The sequence below is a fragment of the Musca domestica genome, unplaced genomic scaffold (assembly GCF_030504385.1).
Source record: "Musca domestica strain aabys unplaced genomic scaffold, Musca_domestica.polishedcontigs.V.1.1 39, whole genome shotgun sequence".
Lineage (NCBI taxonomy): Eukaryota > Metazoa > Arthropoda > Insecta > Diptera > Muscidae > Musca > Musca domestica.
Genome location: NW_026712326.1, coordinates 4,143,539 through 4,161,888, shown reverse-complemented (window position 1 = coordinate 4,161,888; position 18,350 = coordinate 4,143,539). Strand labels below are relative to the sequence as shown.

Below are 18,350 nucleotides of genomic sequence, written 5' to 3'. Positions count from 1 at the left end.
AGCTATAGCTATATCAGCAGCGATAATTTTTGGAAAGCAAGTTTGGCACTAAAAAATTTCAAAGTGCTGATCACCTCAAGCAAGCGCTTTGCCGGGAATGGGCCAAAATACCGCAGATCAACATTCTGGCAGCGTATGACTGTTTCATTGGCCGTTTGAAGGCTATAATTCATGCCAAAGATGACCAATTCGAACAAATCTAAACTTATTCTAAAATATGATGCTATTTCCGACATTTATTGCCTTCGTTCAACAAAATTAAAAAAAAAATGTAAAAATTATGGCATTTGACTTTATTGCAGTTTTTTTATCTCACCCTGTATATGAAAATATCAAATGAAATTGTTATGTTGCTCATGAACTAAAAAAAAATAATATTTGTTTTTGTTGGCTTTCGTTTCAGCCGCTCATTGCTATTTTGTGTTAGCTGACGATTTCAAGTAGCATTAGCTCTCTCGGAAATTTTCATACCCTACACCACAAGGTGGTCAGGGTATTAAGTCTTTGTGCATTTGTTTGTAACAGGCAAAAGGAAACGAGATAGACCCATAGTTCCTTTTGATGACCTGCATAGAATCACATTCTAAATCGATTCATACATGTCCGTCCGTCGGTCCGTCTGTCCGTCTGTCCATGTATTTTTGTAAACAAAGTACAGTTCGCATTTATTCCCTATCCAGATGAAATTTTGCACAAATCATTTGTTTGGCCCAAGGACGAACCCTATTGAAATTGGAGATAATCGGTCAAAATTTAGATATAGTTCCCATATATATCTTCGTCCGATTTGCTTTTTATTGTGCACCAAACGTGTAATATCACTCCGAATAGTATGGAATTTTACACGTATGATCAGATTGGACCTGAAAATTCGTATGCCAAATTTGATCGAAATCGGTTCAGAGATGGATATAGCTTCCATATATATTGTTCAGCCGATTTGTTATTTTTGTCCTCCGCAGCCGTAATATGCACTCTGTAACAACAATATTTGGGGAAATATCTTTGCCAAATTTTATCGAGATCGGCTCAGATTTGGATATAGCTCTCATATATAACTTCGTGCGATTTATCTTTGATTGTGCACCAAACGTCTAATATTTTCCCAAATTGGATGAAATTTGGCACTTACGACCGAATCGAGTCTAGAAGTTAAAATGTCATATTTGGTGAAGATCGGTTCAGATATAGCTATAGTTCCCATATATAGTTTTTATCCGATTTGTTATATTTGTTACCCACAGCCGTAATATGCACTCCGTAACAATAATATTCAGAGAAATATATCAAATACAGCTCAGAAATATCTTTGACAAATTTTATCGAGATCGGTTCCGATTTGGATATAGCTCCCATATATATTTTTATCCGATTTCAAATTAATTGTGCACCAAATGGGCAATACAAGTCTGAATTTAAAAGATACCAATGCTTCGGCTTATTTAGTCCTTTGAACTTTAAATTATAAGTATAATCATGGCGTGTATGATTGAATTCTCCCATAAAAACTTTTAATTGTTTTGTGAAGCTCTACTAAATTAGCAAAGTGGTGTAGGGTAACATAAAGTCGGCCCCGCCCGACTTTAAGACTTTCTTTACTGGTTTTTGAATGTGTTGCTACTTGTTGGCGTAGCTTATTGAACGGCAACCTTTTTTGAAGAAATTTTAGCAGGCACGGCTGAAAATGTTCAGTCCTATTGCTAGTTTGGCGTTAGCATTTTAACCCTTGCTTAGAATTGTATGCCTATTATGAATATAACCTCCTTTTCAAGGTGAAGGGCATACAAATTCATATTATTTTAGTTTGTTGAATTATGTTTTATAGAACACCGTAATGTTAATATTTTTTTCTTTTGCAGACGATCAGAAAGCCTGTCAGGCACCAATGGATCTTAAAGACGCCATTATAATACGTCATAAGCACGACAATGAGACAGTGAAACCTGGCGAATTTGTTGATGAAAATGAACACGTTTTCGTGGAATGCATAATCAACAACGTTCGAACTTATTCAAACGGTTTAATTTGTTCAGATGGGGTGTTTACAGATCCATTACCAAATTGCAGGGGTAGGTTCGACAAAATAGTTTTGTATGAAACATATTTTATCGATCGATTGTGTTTTTTCTTAAAGTTTTTTGCAATACGAGCCTTGTCAATGATCCGTCAACTATATATGAAGTATTTTCTTCGCGGGATGAACTTTTGCAACCATATGTGTATGAAAACGGTATACCCTTCAATAGTACAGTGGAAGTTCGTTGTGCATCCGGATATACCAGAGCTTCAATAAAATTCCAGAATCGCTTTAGTAATCGGCAGATAATGCACTGTCTGGAGAATGGTACATTTGACCAGCTAATGGAGCCGTGCAAACGGGAAGAATGTAAGTAAAAAAGAAGTAAACCAGTATAGAAAGTCTTAAAGTCGGGCGGAGCCGACTTTATGATACCCTACACCACATTTCTAATTTAGTAGAGCTCCGCATAACAATTAAAAGTTTTTATGGGAGAATTCAATCATACATGCCATGATTATACTTGTAATTTAAAGTTCAAATGCCGAAGCATTTGTATCTTTTAAATTCGGACTTGTATTGCCCAGTTGGTGCACAATTAATTTGAAATCGGATAAATATATATATGGAACCTTAATCCAAATCGGAACCGATCTCGATAAAATTTGGCAAAGATATTTCTGAGTTGTATTTGATATATTTCCCTGAATATCGTTGTTACGGAGTGTATATTACGGCTGTGGGTAACAAATATAATAAATCGGATGAACTATAGCTATATCTGAACCGATCTGACATACTAGCTTATAGACTCAATTCGGTCGTAAGTGCCAAATGTCATCCCATTTGGGCAAATATTAGACGTTTGGTGCACAATAAAAGGTAAATCGGACGAAGTTATATATGGGAGCTATATCCAAATCTGAACCGATCTCGATAAAATTTAGCAAAGGTATTTCTGATCTGCATTTGATATATTTCCCCAAATATTGTTGCTACGGAGTGCATATTACGGCTGCGGAGGACAAAAATATATCTGAACCGATTTCGATCAAATTTGGCATACTTATTTTCAGGTCCAATTTGATCATACGTGCAAAATTCCATACTATTCGGACTGATATTACACGTTTGGTGCACAATAAAAGGCAAATCGGACGAAGATATATATGGCAACTATGTCTAAATTTTGACCGATTATCTCCAATTTCAATAGGGTTCGTCCTTGGGCCAAACAAATGATTTGTGCAAAATTTCATTTGGATAGGGCAATAAATGTGAACTGTACATTGTTTACAAAAATACATGGACAGACGGACGGACGGACATACATAAATTGACTCAGAATGTGATTCTATGCAGATCATCAAAAGGAACTATGGGTCTATCTTGTTTCCTTTTGCCTGTTAAAAACAAATGCACAAAGACATAATACCCTGACCTTGTGGTGTAGGGTATAAAAAGCTTTAAGTTCAGCCGGGTCGAACATTGAATACCCTGCACCATTTGGGATGAATTTGGCAAATTCTCAAAAACAATAAAATCCGTTAAAGATCATCAAAATACCAAATATAGGGAGGTATCATGGGGGTTATACTAAAACGTGGACATGGACACAGACAATTTTCTGTCATAGGCTGTAAGATCCTCTACGAACTTCAAATTACAAATTTGAAACAATTAAAATCATCAAAATGCCGAATATCGGGAGGTACCGTAATACGGGGGCTACACGAAGACGTAGATCTGGACCTCCACATACCAAATTTGAAACAGTTCAGGTGAATAATGTTGTTAAAATAATCGAAATACCGAAAATAGGGAGGTACCATTATATGGGGGCTATACCAAAGCGTGGACCTATATGGCCCATTTTCAATACCAAAAGTCCTGCAGACATAATATACATTTGAGTAAAATTTTATCAACCTACTTCATTTCGTTCGGAAGCTAGAGTGATTTCCACAGATGGACGGACGGATATCGCTAAATAGACATTAAATTGTAGCTATAGTTTTTCGGCATTACACATATAATAGATGCAATTTTTTTCCATTCCTAAAAAAATAGTTTTTCCAGTCTTAGTTGTTGGCCCATATCATGTCTTATCTAAAAACGGCAAAAAACGCTGTGAGATACCATTTATTCTTCAAAACATCGTTGTAAAACGTCATACACACGGAAACAAAACAATGGAACCAGGAGATTTTGTCGAAGAAGGTGAGGTTGTGCACGTGGAGTGCAAAATGAATAATTTAACAGCCTTCTTGGGGAGTGTATTGTGTGGTGATGGATTCTTTTCAGCTGAATTTCCTAAATGCAAAGGTAAGTTGAAATAAATCATAAAATCTTAAAAATGCCGAATATATATATTGGGGTCTATACGACAGGGACCTACATAAGCTTTGTTTGTCATAACCCATTACCATATTTAAATTCGAAACATGAAATAAACGGTAAACAATGTCTCTAAAATCATCTACATCATCTAAATATATATAAATATATAGCATATAGGGAGGTACTGATGTATGGGGCCTATATGAAGACCTGGACCTGCATAGAAAATTTTTTGTCACAGGCTGTAGCATACATTACGAACTTCAAATACCAAATTTGAAACGATTCCGGTAAAAAATGTCGCTAAAATTGTCAAAATACCGAATATCGGGAGGTATCGTTATATGGAAGCTACACGAAGACGTAGACCTGCACTGATAATTTTCTGTCTTAGGGTGTAGTATCTATTTCGAACTTCAAATACCAAATTTGAAGCAATTCCGGTGAATAATGTCGCTAAAACCATTAAAATACCGTATATCGGGAGGTACCGTTATACGAGGTCTATAAGAATATGTGGACCTGCAGATACAATTTTCTGTCTTAGGCTGTAGTGATCCACTAAGAACTTCAAATATAAAATTTGAAACGATTCCGGTGAATAATGTCGCTAAAACCATCAAAATACCGAATATCGGGAGGTACCGTTATACGAGGTCTATAAGAATATGTGGACCTGCAGATACAATTTTCTGTCTTAGGCTGTAGTGTCCATTTCGAACTTCAAATATCAAATTTGAAACAATTCCGGTGAGTAATGGCGCTAAAATAATAAAAATACCGAATATCGGGAGGAGCCGTTATATGAGGGCTATAAGAAGACGTGGACCTGCACAGACAATTTTCTGTCTTAGGCTGTAGTATCCATTACGAACTTCAAATATCGAATTTGAAACGATTCCGGTAGAAAATGTCGCTAAAATCATCAAAATACCGAATATCGGGAGGTACCGTTATATGAGGGCTATAAGAAGACGTGGACCTGCACATACAATTTTCTGTCATAGGCTGTAAGATTCACTACGAACTTCAAATACCAAATTTGAAGCAATTCCGGTGAATAATGTCGCTAAAACCACCAAAATACCGAATATCGGGAGGTATCGTTATATGAGAGCTATACGAAGACGTAGACCTGCACAGACAATTTTCTGTCTTAGGCTGTAGTATTTATTTCGAACTTCAAATAGCAAATTTGAAATAATTTCGGTGAATAATGTCGCTAAAATCATCAAAATACCGAATATCGGGAGGTATCGTTATATGGGAGCTATACGAAGACGAAGACCTGCACTGATAATTTTCTGTCTTAGGGTGTAGTATCTATTTCGAACTTCAAGTACCAAATTTGAAGCAATTCCGATGTATAATGTCGCTAAAATTATCAAAACATCGAATATCGGGAGTTACCGTTATATGGGAGCTATACGAAGACGTAGACCTGCACTGATAATTTTCTGTCTTAGGGTGTAGTATCTATTTCGAACTTCAAATACCAAATTTGAAACAATTCCGGTGAATAATGGCGCTAAAATAATAAAAATACCGAATATCGGGAGGTAACGTTATATAGCAGCTATACGAAGACAGACAGTTTTCTGGCTTAGGAGTAGTGTCCATTTCGAACTTCAAATATCAAATTTGAAACGATTCCGGTAAAAAATGTCGCTAAAATTATCAAAACATCGAATATCGGGAGTTACCGTTATATGGGGGCTCTACGAAGACGTGGACTTGCACAGACAATTTTCTGTCTTAGGCTGTAGTGTCCATTTCGAACTTCAAATATCACATTTGAAACGATTCCGGCAAAAAATGTCGCTAAAATTATCAAAACATCGAATATCTGGGGGTACCGTTATATGGGGGCTATATGAAGACGTGGACCTACACAGACAATTTTCTGTCCTAGGCTGTAGTGTCCATTTCGAACTTCAAATACAAAATTTGAAACAATTCCGGTGAATAATGGCGCTAAAATAATAAAAATACCGAATATCGGGAGGTAACCTTATATGGGAGCTATACGAAGACGTAGACCTCCACAGACAGTTTTCTGGCATAGGCTGTAGTGTCCATTTCGAACTTCAAATACCAAATTTGAAACGATTCCGGTAAAAAATGTCGCTAAAATTATCAAAATACTAAATATCGGGAGGAGCCGTTATATGAGGGCTATAAGAAGACGTGGACCTGCACAGACAATTTTCTTCTTCAAATACCAAATTGGAAACAATTCCGGTGAATAATGTCGCCAAAATCATCAAAATACCGAATATTGGAAGGTACCGTTATATGGGGGCTATACGAAGACGTGGACCTACATGGCCCATTTTCAATACCAAAAGTCCTGCAGACATAAAATACATTTGAGTAAAATTTTATCAACCTACGTCATTTCGTTTCGAGGGACGGACATCGAGGATATAAAAGTGAGAGGGGGATTATTTATATGGGGTTATAGCAGTTTCCCCTAGGAATATATTATAAGTGGGAAATTATCTTGGTTGAGTCGAGGAGTAGAACGGTTCTCGGGATGGATGTCTTAGTGACTTCCTTCTTTCTTTCTTTCTCAAGCGCCCTGCTACTCCTGACTTTCCTGGTGTCAAAAACTAAACGAAGTCGCTCAGTACCACCCGCAGGAGCGTTGTCGCTACGTGTTTGAGCTCCCAATACAGGGTGGCGCAGAAATACCAAAGTAGTGTAAATTCCTATACAGGGTTGCCCATATTCGACGGACCCATCTGGCAATGCCATAACTTTTGACAGAGATGACATACCGCGTTTGAAGCGTCAGTCCAAGCAGATTTTTACCATGAACCAATACACGCCACGCGAGCACTCTGAAATAGTTGAAATTTACAAGAAGTCAATTCAACGTGATTTTAAAACATTAAAAAAATGTGAGAAGTGTGCCTTCTAAGAACACCATTAGACGTTTATACGAAAAATTTTCGACTGGTAAGGCTCTTTCTAATCCGAAGAGGCCATATAAAAGTCGACCAAGGCGATCGGCCGAGAATATCGCTGCCGTACGAGCCAGTGTTGAGAGGTCCCCAAAAACGCCGTTCTCAGCAGTTGGGCATGGCTCGGTCCACTTTACAACGGATTATTCGCATTGATTTGCATTTGTTCCCGTACAAAATTCAATTGATTTAAAGAATGTTACCAACGGACAAGCCTCGTCGATTGGCCCAAAGGTCTGTCGAATATGGGCAACCCTGTATAACTTTTTATTTCACACATTTTTTTGTTAATGTTTGGCTTTTTAAAACAGTAAATTTTTATATTAAAATTTTATCTGATTCTTAAAATAGATGAATATAGTGGTGATTCGCTATTGTTATTTGTTGTAATATTTTTTTTATTTTTCTCACTAGTGGTTTGCGACTCCCAACACTTGGAAGGACTCTCAACAATTTATAATGTCTTCGCACCGTATGGCCAATTTGTAGAGTCTTCTCTTCATAGATTTGGTATACCCATCGGCAGTGTAGTCGAAATCAATTGTGCTTCGGGTTTCAAAAGAGATTTCAATTGGCAAACAGAATTTCTCACAAATCGTCAGAATTTAACATGCCTGCCCAATGGAACATTTGATCAAGTACGAGTAGCGTGCATACAGGACTGCGGCCATCCGTTGGTGAGCATATATCCCCTGACCAAGGGTGGAATTCAAACTGATCCCAATAAGGTTCCATGGCATGTTTCGATATATCAGCGAGTAGAGAATGAGTGGGTTTTTATTTGTGGTGGTTCCATAATCACACCACGGCTTATTTTATCCGGTAAGTTAGGAGCGGGGCATCAATGTCATGCATTTCTATCATCATATTAGCAATATTTTATTTTTATTTATAGCTGCTCACTGTTTTTGGGATAACAAGTTGAGGCAATTGTTCAGTCAAAATCAATTTCAATTTGTTGCTGGTAAATATCGACGAGGTTTCAATGACCCTGAGACGGGTAAACCACAAATAAGAAATGCTCAGATTATTCACGTATCCGAGAGGTAAGTATATATATGTCATGTTCTCATAAGTGTCGTGCATTCACAAGTGAATGAGAATTACAATCATCTCTTGCCTTTCATAAAAAAACACATTTCAACTAAGAACTCATGGAGTTATGTAAGTCGGAGAAACATCCACACAGTCATCGGTATGTGAGTTTGTTGTGTTTTGAGAAGGCATGAGTGTGATTTGATTCACTTGCGAATGCTCGACAACTACTCTCTCAAAATGAATAGTCAGTTCTGCCCAACTGTTTTGCGTGCTGAGATAAAGCTGTGTTTTCTTTTCCTTTTTAACGATTTAGTCCTGTCCGTCCGTCCACCATAGTATGGGGGGTATATTAAGTTTGTCATTCCGTTGTAACACCTCCAAACATACATTTTAGACCCCACAAATTATATTTTCTTGATCAGCATAAAATTCTATGACGATTTAGCGATGTCCGTCTGTCTGTGGAAATCGCTCTAGCTTCCGAACGAAAGGAAGTAGATTGATAAAATTTTACTCAAAAGTACAGGGTGAGATAAGAAAACTGCATCAAAGTCAAACGCCGTCATTTTATATTTTCTTTAAATTTTATTGAATGAAAGCAAAAAATGTCGGTAAATGTCAAACATCCAATAAAACCGTCACACGCTGCCCGAATGTTGCTCTGCGGTATTTTAGCCCATTCCCAGCGAAGCGCTTGCTTGAGGTGATCGACAATTTGGTATTTTTTAGTGCCAACCTTGCTTTCCAAAATACTCCAGATACCACAGTCCCACGGATTGGTATCCGGAGATTTTGGTGGCCATTGGTGGCTGGAAATGAAGCGAGGAACCTCATTTTGTAACCTTTCTTGGGTAGCTCGTGCTAAGTGCGATGATGCTGAGTCCTGTTGGAATGTCCAAGGTCTGCGGCCAAATGTTTGCGTACCCAAGGCTTTAATGCACCCTCCCGAATATTTAATTTATAATATTCGGCATTAATTCTGATGCCACGGTCGATTAATTCAAGCGGAGAGCGACCACCGGCTGTTATAGGGGGCCACATCATCACCATGGACGCCGCTTGAGTTCTGGTGGCCAACGGAAGGTGCACATTTTCAGCTGACGATCATTTTGTTTGTTTACAAACTGCTGGACAACGAATGTTTTCTCATCGGAGAAAACCAAATTTAGCAGTTCACCACTTTCGGTCAAGCTAAGCAACTCTTTAGCTTTTTTGAGTCAATTTTCTTTCTGTTGCGGTGTAAGTTCTTGCCCTTTTTTTAAAAATTTCAATGGCTTTACCCCGAGCTAATTTTTTAATATTTGCCGAATGCAATTTTGCGATATGTTCAGCTCACTGCGACGCGGGTTTGATCAAGTCACTTCTTTACGTTTCGAACCATTTCTGTTGATGTTGCTATTTTCTTCCGTCCACTTCCTTGACGTCGGGCTGCGCTACCAATATCATGGACACATTTAAATGCTAGAGTGCTCTAACGATAGCCATTTGTGGGTTTTCCAGCCAAATAAAAAGAAATCACACTATCACGTTTGAATTCCATCACGAATAACTTTTTTTGATGATTTTAAGTACATTTTTCAATGGAATAGTCTAAAAATCCATACTAGAAATTACTTCCAAGCACTTTACTGCCTGGAAGAGAAGTGTCTATATAGGACCACGATATCGCATATCCCCCATATAACAGTACTTCCCTATTTTCTATATTTGGATGATTTAAGCGCCATTTTTCGCCGAAATTGTTTCAAATTTGGTATTTGGAATTCGTAGTGGATACTACAGCCTATGACAGAAAATTGTCTGTGCAGGTCTACGTCTTCGTGTAGCCCTCATATAATGGTACCTCCCGCTATTAGGTTTTTTGATGATTTCAGCGATATTATTTACCGGAGTTGTTTCAAATTTGTTATTTGAAGTTCGTAATGAATATTACAGCCTATGATGGAAAATTGTCTGTGCAGGTCCATATCGTCGTATAGCGGTACCCCAAGATATTCTGTATTTTGATGATATTAGCGACATTACTCACCGGAAATGTTTCAAATTTGGTATTTTAAGTTCGTAATGGATACTACAGCCTATGACAGAAAATTGTCTGTGCGGGTCCACGTCTTCGTATAGCCCCCATATAACGGTACCTCCCGATATTCGGTATTTTGATGATTTCAGCGACATTATTTACCTGAATTATTTTGAATTTCGTATTTGAAGTTCGTAATGGGTACTACAGCCTATGAAAAAAAAATTGTATTCAGGTCCGCGTCTTCGTATATCCCGCAGACAACGGTACCTCCTCATACTCGGCATTTTCATGATTTTTGCGACATAAGTCACCGTAATTGTAGCAAATTTCGAATTTAATTTAAATGGGAACTACAGCTGCTTTATTACTTGTTTCTTTTTTTTTCAAACTCTTATTGAATTCGTTAGGGAAATGTAATATTCTTTGCGATATTTTTCCGAAAAAACTTTCAATCTCACATAATGTTGTTCTGAATTCAACATCAGAATCGGAAATTTGTGCAGACTTATTTTCCTAATTCGGAAAAGAATCGGAAAAATGTTACAATTCTCTTTCATTGATAGGCTAAGAAGTTTCCGAATCGCCCTCGTATCTATGTTATTACTCTTGTTTTCCGCATTTTCTCTTCTCCTCCTGATCAGCGTTTTTTGATAATTAAATTATTGGCTGTGCAATAATTCAGCATGCATCCTGCTCCATTGTTATTCATGTTGCTGCTCTCCTATTATTTTCATATCAAAGTCTGCATTTTCGATTTTATTTTATTATGGTATGAGTTAAATGAATGTAGAGCGACATTCATTTGCAACATTCTACTCATTATCGCAGAAAATTTCGTCCAAGTTATTTTTGGTCAAGTTCACAAATTATGTTATCTAAAAGTGTATCGAAAATAATATCCGCTATGTTTGGTATAAGGGAGTTTCCCATGAGCATACCATAAGTTTGAATGTAAATGTAGCGTGAGGTAAGTGTGCGGTAAGTTCGTTATTTTTTATACCCTCCACCATACATAGTATGGGGGGGGGGGGGGGGGGGGGGTATATTAAGTTCTTCATTCCGTTTTTAACTCATCGAACTAATAATAACATAATAACTAATAATTTTAGACCCAAGCAAGTATATATTCTCTTGATCAGCGTAAAATTCTAAATCTGTCCGTACGTCCGTCTATTGTAATCACGCACCAGTCAAAACGAATTAAGATAGGAAGCTAAAATTTTGCACAGATCTGTCGTTTGTGTGCAAGAAGGGCTATATCGTTCGAAGATGGGCTATATCGTTTCACGATATCGTAAATCCCCCCGATATTCGGTATTTTGCTGATTTTAGCGACATTTTTCAATTGAATTGTCTGAAAATGCACACACGGTGTTTTTGATGAGTTCCTTATCCCCTGAAAGAGAATTGTCTGTATAGGTCTACGATATCGTAACCAAATGACCTGAACTTTGGTACATCCAACCGAATTTAGTCGAGAAGCAAGTATATAAAATTCGGTTCAGATATAACTTTAGCACCCATATATATGTTTCATCCGATTTGGGGTTTTAAGTTCTCCACATTCGTAATATGCACTTCACGTTAAAGATATTTGGTACCAGATATCGGATGCAGCCCAGAAATACCTCTGGCAATTTTTTTTTAAGATCGGTTCAGATTTGGATATATCTCCCATATATGTATCTCCATTCGGGTGATTTCTGGTTAATTGTGCACCAAATGGTCCCTATCAGTCCAAATGACCTGAAATTTGGGCGATTCGACCGAATTCAGCCTAGAAGCAAATGTATAAAATTTTCAGACAAGCTTTAGCTCCCATATATATAGATATCTTATAGAGCTTGGAAATACCGATTTCAAGTTTATTGTGCAATTAATGGCTAATATCAGCCCAAATGAAGCGAATTTTGTGGAACTCGGCACCGAGATGTATTTTTTTATTATAATCCTTCTCGAAGTGATATCATGCACTTTATAGCAATTGTATAGCCTCCTAATATTTGTTCCCCCTGAAATCAAATTATAACTGCTCTAAAGCCAAATGTTGATCGGTGGTATGATCTACTTCAAATTAATTCTTTTGTTACTGGTTTTGTATATATTTCATATATTTATATATATTTATTTATTTTTTATTTCCTATATTTTTAGATTTGAAGGCCCCCGAAATAGAAGCTTTGCCGATATTGCAGTTATCAAATTGGATTTGTCATTAATTTATAATGAAAATGTATCGGCTATATGTTATAAACCTGCCGGTGGCCTTACCCGTTATTTTGTGCCTTCGAATATCACGGGCATTGTGACCGGTTATAATGAGCTGAACAACAGTTTGGAACAAGTGACTATGACATCGGCAGGATATAATGAATGTATATTGCACGATTCGATTGGTGCCACTCTTTCGCCGGATAAATTTTGTCTATACAACGGTCACGACGAGGGTGTTTGTCGCGGTGACAGCGGCAGTGGTTTTGCCCAGGAACTAAAAATCTATGGAGAAGCATTATTCTCGTTATTGGGTATTATCAGTTTTTCGCCGGGCACAGTAAATGGATGCGCCCGCGAAGGTTACATCGCGGTGACAAATGCCAAATATATGCTCGACGATTTGTTTAATAAATTCCGGAAGGAAATGGAAGAGGATTTAAGTTTGTTGTAGAATAACAATGTGCGTGGAAGAATAAGTTTAGAAATAAACGAACGGGTTGGCAAGGTGTGCATTTCTGTTGGAGCGCTTTGCTCGATTGAGAAGATAAAAGAAAAAATCGTAATCGTTCATAACTTTGAATATGATATTTGGTACGAGAGGTCATACCTAACTTAAATATCCCCCTTAAATATTTAGGGTAAATCGATTTAGATTAAGATATAGCTCCTAAATAGTAGTTCCTTCCAGTTTTAAATTCAAACCGCTCGGAATCCGATAAATTCACACACATTTCAAGTATAAATGCATATTTGTGACGGGTAGCCCTGCTAATTATGGATAGCGTTATAGAGTATCATTGTAGAAGAATATAGATAGACGCATCAATACAGCTGCTGGGACTATGAACTGTGTGGAGTATGTATAGAGTATTTCTAAGTAAGGCGAACTTTTTGCAAATATGTATACTTTAAGTTATAGAAATAAGGAAGTATATTAGGTTGATAAATTTTTCCTACTCCAGAAGTTAATATTTTATCTTCAAATTTAAAGTTATTAACATTATTTGTAAAATAGCGGTTTAATAGGTTATTTAATTTTTAATGTTTCTTTATTTTTTTATAAATAAAGCTTTAGGAACTTATAATTTATTCTATTTTTAGGTTCAATATGATTCATACCTTATATTTCAATTTATGGAATTATTATCATTTAATTTAAGGTGAACTCTTTGCAAAAATGTATACTTGAATTGGCCATTTCAGACAATTTATGTAACATAAGAAGTTCGGCCCGGCCGAACTTTGAATACCATCCACCATTTGCAAAGAATTTGGAAATTAAAAAATATAAAATCCGTTAAAAATTCTGTTAAAATCTTATTAATACCGAATATAGCCGTTATATTGGCGTCTATACGAAGACGTGGACCTGCGTTGGCAACTTTTGTCATAAGTCATTAAAATAATGTCGCTAAAATCATCAAAATGCTGAAGATAGGGAGGTTCCGTTATATGGGGGCTATACGAAGACCTGTACCTGCATAGATAATTTCATGTCACAGGCTGTAGTATTCATTAGGAACTTCAAATACGAAATTTGAAAGAATTTCGGCGAATATTGTACCTAAAATCGTCAAAATACCGAATATAAGGATGTAAGGGTCTATACCAAGACCTGTACAATTTTCGGGCATAGATTTGAAAATTTGAAACAACTCCTGTAAATAATGTCCCTAAAATCATCAAAATATCGAACTTTGGGAGGACCTCTCCGATGACGTGGGCTGGCATACGCGATTTTTTGTCATGATCTGTACGAATTATAAATACGAAATTTGAAAAAACCCGATGAATAATGTCGCTAAAATCATCAAAATACCGAATATCGGGAGGTACCGTTATATGGGGGCTATAGGAAGACGTGAACCTGTGCAGACAATTTTCTGTCTTAGGCTGTAGTATCCATTACAAACTTCAAATACCAAATTTGAAACAATTCCGGTGAATAATGTCCCTAAAATAATCAAAATACGATAAAGGGGGGGGGATACTTTTGTATGGAGGCTATACGATATTGTGAACCTGTGTAGATAATTCTCTTCCAGGGGGTAAAGTACTTAGAAAGAACTTCTTGTGTACATTTTCAGAAAATTTCATTGACAAATGTAGCTGAAATCATCAAAATACCGAATATAGGGAGGTACCGTTATATGGATATACGATATCGTGGACCTATGTACACAATACTCTTCCAGAGGGTAAAGTACTTAGAAGGAACTTCTTTTGTGGATTGTCAGACAATTTAATTGAAAAATTTGGCTACAATCATCAAAATGCAGAATATGGTAGGGTATGGTTATATGGGGGCTATACGATATCGTGGACCTATATAGACAATTCTTTTGTGAGGAGGTAAAATGCCCACAAGGGACTCCTTTTTGTGGAATTTCAGACAATTCCATTGAAAAATGTGGATAAAATCATCAAAATACCAAATATCGGGGGTAACGTTATATGGAGGCTATACGATATCGTGGACCTATATAGATAATTCTCTGCCGAGGTATAAAGTACCCACAAGGAATTACTTGTGTGGATTTTCAGACAATTTCATTGAAAAATGTGGCTAACATCATCAAAATACCGAATATCGGGGTACAGTTATATGTGGGCTATACGACATCGTGGACCGATATAGCCTATCTTCGAACTTGACCTGCCTGCAGACAAAAGACTGATCTGTAGAAAATTTTATCTTTCTATCTTTACTCTAGCCTGATTACAACTTGGAAAAATGTGGCAAAAATAATGAAAATACTGAATATCGAGAGGTACCGTTATATGGGGGCTATTACAAGACGTGACCTATATATACTATGCGCCGCCACCGGAGGTAGAACCCATTGTGGACTACAAATACCAATTTTTGGACAAATCCGTAAAGAAATGTAACACACATCATCAAAATACCGAATATCGGGAGGTACCGTTATATGAGTGCTATACCAAAACATGGACCGATTTTCAATACCAACCATCCTAACACAAAAAATTAAATTTTGATGAAACTTTTTTTTTTATTTGTTTCAGTATACTCTGACAAATCATCATGAGTAGACTCAAGCTTGAACAACGCTACGAAATTATCAACATTTACTCAGGCTCTAGTGCAGTTGATAAATGACCCGTTGTTTTATCTCAAAATTGTGTTCAGCGATGAGGCGCATTTTTGGCTTGACGGGTTTGTTAATAAGCAAAATTGCCACATATGGAGTGGGATCAATCCACAAGAGACCCTACAGACCCCATTACATCCAGAAAAATGCACCGTATGGTGCGATTTTCACGCTGGTGGCATCATCGGACCTTATTTCTTCAAAAATGAGGCCGGAGCTCGCGTTACGGTCAATGGAGATCGTTGCAGCACCATGATCAATGATTTTTTGTTTAAAAATATGGATGACATTGATCCTGAGGAGATGTTCTATCAGCTGGATGGCGCTACGTGCCATACGGCAAACGCAATCATCGACTTATTGAAATCAAAATTTGGCGATAAGTTATAAGTTGATTTCGAGAAATAGACCTGTCAATTGACCTCCAAGGTCGTGCGATTTGACACCTCTCGATTATTTCCTGTGGGGCTACGTGAAGTCACTGGTTTATGCTGGTAAACCAGCAACAATTGACGCCTTGGAGGCCAGCATTGTTCGTGATATACGACCAGCAGTGCTCGAAAAAGTGGACAAATATTTAGGGATGTTACAAACGGAATGACAAAATTAATGTACCCTCCTTTTCAAGGTGGAGGATATAATAACAAACTGTGTGATTTATCGTTAATGTGCCCGAGGACGTAAACTGGGTGTCAATTTAGTTGTTGTTGTTGTAGAAGTAATACATGAAGATGTTTAGATTCTGCTAGTCTGGTTCAAGCTGGAGCTTGAACCTCAATGGGATGTAACCAGAGATCTTCTGGAGTGAGTTTGGCGGTGCAATTAAAGAGGTGTAGCGTATTGTTCGGGCCTGTATCATACACAGGACAGACGTCACGCACATGTTCGTTAATTCGTGCCCAATACGAATTGAGACGACTGCACCATCCTGAACGAAATTACGCCAAAACTACACTGCAATATATGGGGGTAGACTCCGATGACGACATTCATCCTATAATTGCTGATGGCATCTGCGACTGCAACGGTATGAATGCCACTCAGACCTGCCTGATAGGCTTTTTGATCTAGAGGTTCTGTCTTATAGCGTTGGATCGAGTATGTTCTAGATCGAGTATGTCCTTCCTGACACGCCTGGGTGGGGTTGGATCCACCAGATACTGCAACTAAAGCATATGCTTATGTTGACGTAAGGGAAGGACTTTCGCCTTGGTGTCATAAGGAGACACTCTGTCGCAGTTCTCAGGGCAGAATTCTGGCAGGTCTGGATGTGCTTCCACTGCGTAGCACTAGTATACCACAGGCCGACCTATCACATTATAAGAGGTCAACAAGGTTTCCTTGTCCCCACTCCAAGAGCTGCAGGCTAGCGCTTTGAGGAACTTCTTCCTATTTTTATACCCTCCACCAAAAAAGTATGGAGGGTATATTAAGTTCGTCATTCCGTTTGTAACTCATCGAAATAATCATTTTAGACCCAACAAAGTATATATATTCTTGATCAGCGTAAAATTCTAAGATGATTTAGCCCTGTCCGTCCGTCTGTCCGTATGTTGTAATCACGCTACAGTCTAAACGAATTAAGATAGGAAGCTAAAATTTTGCACAAATCTCTCTTTTGTCTGCAGGCAGGTCCATGATATCGTATAGCCCCCGTATAACGGTACCCCCGATATTCGGTATTTTGATGATATTAGCCACATTTTTCAATGGAATTGTCTGAAAATCCACACAAGTAGTTCCTTGTGGGTACTTTATACTTCGGCAGAGAATTATCTATATAGGTCTACGATATCGTATAGCCCTCATATAACGGTACCCCCGATATTTGGTATTTTGATGATTTTATCCACATTTTTCAATGGAATTGTCTGAAATTCCACAAAAGGAGTCCATTGTGGGCATTTTACCCCCTCAAAAAGAATTCTCTATATAGGTCTACGATATCGTATATCCCCCATATAGCTGTACCCCCCGATATTCGGTATTTTGATAATGTTAGCTACAGTTTTCAATGGAATTGTCTTAAAATCCACACAAGTAGTTCCTTGTGAGTACTTCACCCACTGAGAGAGAATTGTCTATACAGGTCCACGATATCGTATATCCCCCATATAACGGTACCCCCACGGTATTCGGTATTTTGATGGTTTTTGTCACATTTTTCAAATGAATTGTCTGAAATTCCACAAAAGGAGTTCCTTGTGAGTACTTTACCCCCAGATATAGATTTGTCTATATAGGTCCACAATAGCGTATATCCCCCCATATATCGGCACCTTCCGATATTAGGTATTTTAAAGATTTTAACAGAATTTTCAATTGATTTTATTATTTTGAATATTTTCTAATTCGTTCCAAATGGTGGAGGGTATTCAAAGTTCGGCCCAGCCGAACTTACTGCTTTTCTACTTGTTCATCTTGTTACAGATAGCTGTGGCTTGCGCGGATGACATGAACATGCTGTCGAATGTGATCTTGGGGTAATTCGTGGTCGGTATTAAATTTTCCTTGACCTGTGGTAAAGAGTGTGACTGTCAGAGAGTCGTACTTATCCACTAAGATCTTTGGTAATTAGTTTCCGACAAAGTGAATACCGAGAGAACTGCAAATTGGAAGAAGAGAGACGAAAAGCT

The 18,350-nt window shown here is 37.6% G+C and overlaps 1 protein-coding gene across 1 annotated transcript; it reads left to right on the top strand.

The window, feature by feature from the left end:
• The first annotated feature begins 4,113 nt into the window (after nt 1-4,113).
• Nucleotides 4,114-13,049, top strand: LOC131804102 (modular serine protease-like). The gene is made up of 4 exons (XM_059126469.1): nt 4,114-4,342; nt 7,738-8,145; nt 8,219-8,369; nt 12,539-13,049. Exons 1-4 carry the CDS (start codon nt 4,210-4,212, stop codon nt 13,047-13,049), a joined length of 1,203 nt encoding a protein of 400 aa, XP_058982452.1. The 5' UTR covers nt 4,114-4,209.
• The last annotated feature ends 5,301 nt before the right edge of the window (nt 13,050-18,350 follow it).